Genomic DNA, 3,805 nt, shown 5'->3' with positions numbered 1-3,805 from the left:
AAGTCAATGGCAGCTGCTCTGAAGAACTGTCCTGAATATTAGAACAAAGTTTCAGGAATTTACTTTGTAGCTTATATCAAGCTTTTTCATGCCGATCATTTGTTTCAATAACATACATGCAGCTAGCAAACATGCGGACATGCACGTGTACTGAACTGGGACATGCAGCTAGCGAGCACTGATGAAAATAAGCTATTGTATAGATTGATACTACTCCCTCCGTTCACTTCTATAAGACGTCCTAGACATTTAGGACAGCACTTAAAACAGTTTAATTTCAGCTGCCTAAAACGACTTACAAAAGTGAACAGAGGGAGTAATAATCTTCAGCAATTGAGATTAATGGTTATATAAAAATTAAGAGTGGCATGTACTAGTACTAAAAATGAAGGATATTCGGTTTGGTCCTTTCACTAAAACAAGCAGGTAGCATGGGGACTTCAGTATCTACTAACTTCAATTCTCTGGAGATGCCACTTACTCTTTGTTGCTAAGTAGGTCTTGACTAGACACAGTTTTCCTATCTCTGGGCTGCCACAAAAATGACCCTTTGCTGAAATGAGAATACTAAAAATAAATCATTACACATACTGACATGCAGTACCAAAATGCTTCAGGTGGCATTATACATACTGTCCATGTGCATAAGAGTAAGAAAATGTCAGGTAGTGTTACTTGTTAGGGCCACAAGCATGTTTCTTGAGTATGAAAATGAGCTTACCGCTGGCAAGTCCAATATTAGCAGCGCATCATCATCATCTCCTGCACCCACCTTCTGCTGTGACAAACCAGTGATGGCTTTTTCTTCATTGTAACAGTTGCTGTTTCAGGGATATTGTGTGAGCGGGTAAAGGGATTTGACAGTTTCCAAATATCAGGTACCTATATAGTACCTTGCAGTAGAAGCACTTGACTAGGTTCAGAATTCACAATTTTCTTACAACATGGAGCATTCCCTGGTGGCATTTGCTGCTTATAAACTACAGAGAATACTGAAAATAAATCATGCTAAGTATCAGACCTATAACCACCTCCTTTCTCGCCTGATCCTTGTCCTCCTCATCCTCCCACGCCGGATTCCTATTCTCTTCCTCCGTTGGCGTCTTGTGCTTGTCCACCGCAGCACCGGACATCTTGCTCGACTGGCAGCAACGAGCAGCGAGTAGTGGTGGCACCGGCGGAGACAGAAAGACGACGCATGTGAGGACAAGCGGGATGCCAGGACTGCGACGAGCGGGGAGCAGGGGCATACTTGCGAATTGACTGCTCTAAAGCACTCATCCGATATGGACACGGCGTTCTGTCCGGTGGCGCACTCCCAAGATGTAACCTGAATTTACAAACAAGAACAAAATATGTAACTAACCATCGATAGGAAACAGACCCAAACGAGTGCTGCTGCGGATAACTTTTCCTACTGATCTCAACCATACATCACATGAACTAGCAATTTCATCTTTTCTGTTCGGCAAATCACACATACCACTAACATCTCAGCAAGCATAGCACAAGAAAATCGCACCATTTGCTAGAAAGATAGTAACAGTTAGACAGGACAGGATTCAGGTTGTACCTTTTGGTCCATCCCGGCGCCTCTGGATTTACCCTGTGGGTGGACTGCGCAGACCTCGTCGGAGAGCCCGGCCGTCGACACCGATTTTCACCCTGCGTCCTCCCAGGGCTAGCGCAACCAACGTGCTGCCTGCACCCGGAGCCAGCATTCGAATCCGCCGGCGTAGCAGGGGTGACATCACGTCGCGGGAGCACCGCAAGAGGCACCGGATCTGGATGTTCCAGGCTGTCCGCGAACTCCGCTCGCACCGGAAACCTGCAACCCACGGCCATGGCGGGCACCGACGGCTCTGTCACGGGGGCACATGCAAGGGTAGATCTCCAAAGCGGGCAGGGTTGACTTACTGGTCGACCGCATCCAGAAGGATTTAAGCCCAGCATCTTGCATCGCCGGCCGCCGGAGGAACCGCAGCGTCCCGCAGCCTTGGGGAAGGGCAGCCGTCCGTGCCGGCGGCAGGCTTCCAGAACGGCTCAGGTTCGCTCCGACGTAATTGTTCCACGGCTCAGCCCAAAAGGTAGACGGCCTGGTACACGGACGTTGGTCCACCCTATAGCTGGCCAAACGGGCCGGGATAGTTGGGCCGGCCCGGTAGCACGGCTGGCACGGCACGGGCCTGGCACGGCACGGCACGTGTTAAACGGGTCAGGCCCGGCACGCGGCACGCCATGGGCCGTGCCTGTGCCTGAAGGGCGAGCACGCGGGCCGGCACGGCACGGCCCGATTAACTTTTTTATATTTTTTTATGTATTCTAATATGGGCCAACAGGTAAAAATAGGCTAAAAAACGCCCAGTGCGTAAAATAGGAGGTAGATTAGTGGACCTGGCATGCCGGTGGGCTGGCCCGATTAGCATACGGGCCGTGCCTGGGCTGCAGGCTGCAGCACGCGGGCTGGCACGGCAGGGCCCGTATAATAATCGTGCCTAGGCGGGCCGGGCCGTGCCAGGCACGATTAGGATGGGCCGTGTCGTGCCGGGCCGGGCCGGCCCGTTTGGCCAGCTATAGTCCACCCATACGTTTTGGGCCCGCACGGCTGCACTGTTCGCTCCCGTATAAGCGGCGTATCCCTTTTTTTGCTGTCTCGGTGCAGACGCGACAGACCGTTTTTTGCGAATCCCCATACATGAGCCAACGCTAGCGATTTCAGGAGTAGTTGAGCTCGAGCAGAGTTGCCTTATTTTATCTTGTTAGTTATTTCAATATATCGTGTTAAACTAGTGGTAGCATCCCATGTCTACGGGCCAAGCTAATCTCCTCTCCGGTACCTATTAGTCTTTTGAGATTGGCGCCAGTCAACTTCTTCCTTAGATTAGGGTTTCAATATGAACCAGGGTGGGGGTTCATATAACTTACATCAACGATGTACCAATTGTAACACACGCAGATTCACGACATGAAAATAAATAAAAACTCTGTTGACCTTCCATGAACAGAGTTTCTCTTATACATAATCGTTCCATTTTCTTATGTAGACATCAAGTACCGCGACCGGAAAGTATTTGAAAGCATCACTGTCCCTACTATGACAGTTACAAAAACGATGTACCAATTGTAACTCACGCAGATTCACAACATGAAAATAAATAAAAACTCTGTTGACCTTCCATGAACAGAGTTTCTCTTATAATTTTTTTTTGGAAAAGGGAAGATTCCCCAGCCTCTGCATCAGAAAGATGCATACAACCATCTTATTAACCACATAAAATAGTGCCAACATGGTTTCAAAGGTCTTCAAAAGTAATAAAAAAAAGCACAAAAAGCTCACACAGAGCCAAAAAGGGCTAGAAACACCAACTAGCCAAGAAAAGACGCCACAACCGGCCGGCAAAAACTAGATAGGGATACTAAATGCCTATCCTATTACATGACCGCCATCCAAACCGGTTGAAGATATCCCGAGCTACCATCTCCCAGCGGAAAGACCCAGTAACCAAATGCTCCCTGGCCTCCGTCTGGGTGAGTAGCGACCACGAACGGATCAGTGCCGTAGTTCGGAATATGACCTGGAAAAAATATATACATGATATTCTGTTAAAAACCAAATCATTTCTGCAAGTCCAGATAGTCCACAGCAAAGCACAAACTCCAACCCGAATATGTCTCGCTAAGTCAGGCTCAATCCCATTAAGCCATGTCCCAAATAACGCATTAACAGAATTCGGTGGATTGATATTAAAAGCAATGTGGACCGTCTGCCAAAGTACCTTGGCCAACGGGCAATCAAAAAAGAGGT

The 3,805-nt window shown here is 48.3% G+C and overlaps 1 protein-coding gene across 3 annotated transcripts; it reads right to left on the bottom strand.

Annotated features, from left to right (window-relative positions):
• Positions 1 to 872: 872 nt before the first annotated feature.
• On the bottom strand, positions 873 to 2,113 carry LOC123064323 (uncharacterized). 3 transcript variants are annotated; one of them, XR_006430678.1, is made up of 3 exons: positions 1,918 to 2,113; positions 1,574 to 1,828; positions 873 to 1,330 (listed from the first exon to the last, which is right to left on the bottom strand). XR_006430678.1 is itself a non-coding variant. In XM_044487821.1 (3 exons), exons 1-3 carry the CDS (start codon positions 1,843 to 1,845, stop codon positions 1,022 to 1,024), a joined length of 471 nt encoding a protein of 156 aa, XP_044343756.1. In that variant the 5' UTR covers positions 1,846 to 1,911; the 3' UTR covers positions 873 to 1,021. The 3 variants fall into 3 exon arrangements, 2 of the variants coding, with proteins under 2 accessions (XP_044343756.1, XP_044343755.1); XM_044487821.1 differs by lacking the exon at positions 1,918 to 2,113 and having other exon boundaries at positions 873 to 1,142; positions 1,253 to 1,330; positions 1,574 to 1,911; XM_044487820.1 differs by lacking the exon at positions 1,918 to 2,113 and having other exon boundaries at positions 1,574 to 1,911.
• Between the last annotated feature and the right edge of the window lie 1,692 nt (positions 2,114 to 3,805).

Source organism: Triticum aestivum, chromosome 3B (assembly GCF_018294505.1).
Source record: "Triticum aestivum cultivar Chinese Spring chromosome 3B, IWGSC CS RefSeq v2.1, whole genome shotgun sequence".
Taxonomy (NCBI): Eukaryota; Viridiplantae; Streptophyta; class Magnoliopsida; order Poales; family Poaceae; genus Triticum; species Triticum aestivum.
The sequence above is the reverse complement of the archived record's forward strand: the minus strand, read 5'-3'. Positions and strand labels throughout refer to the sequence as shown.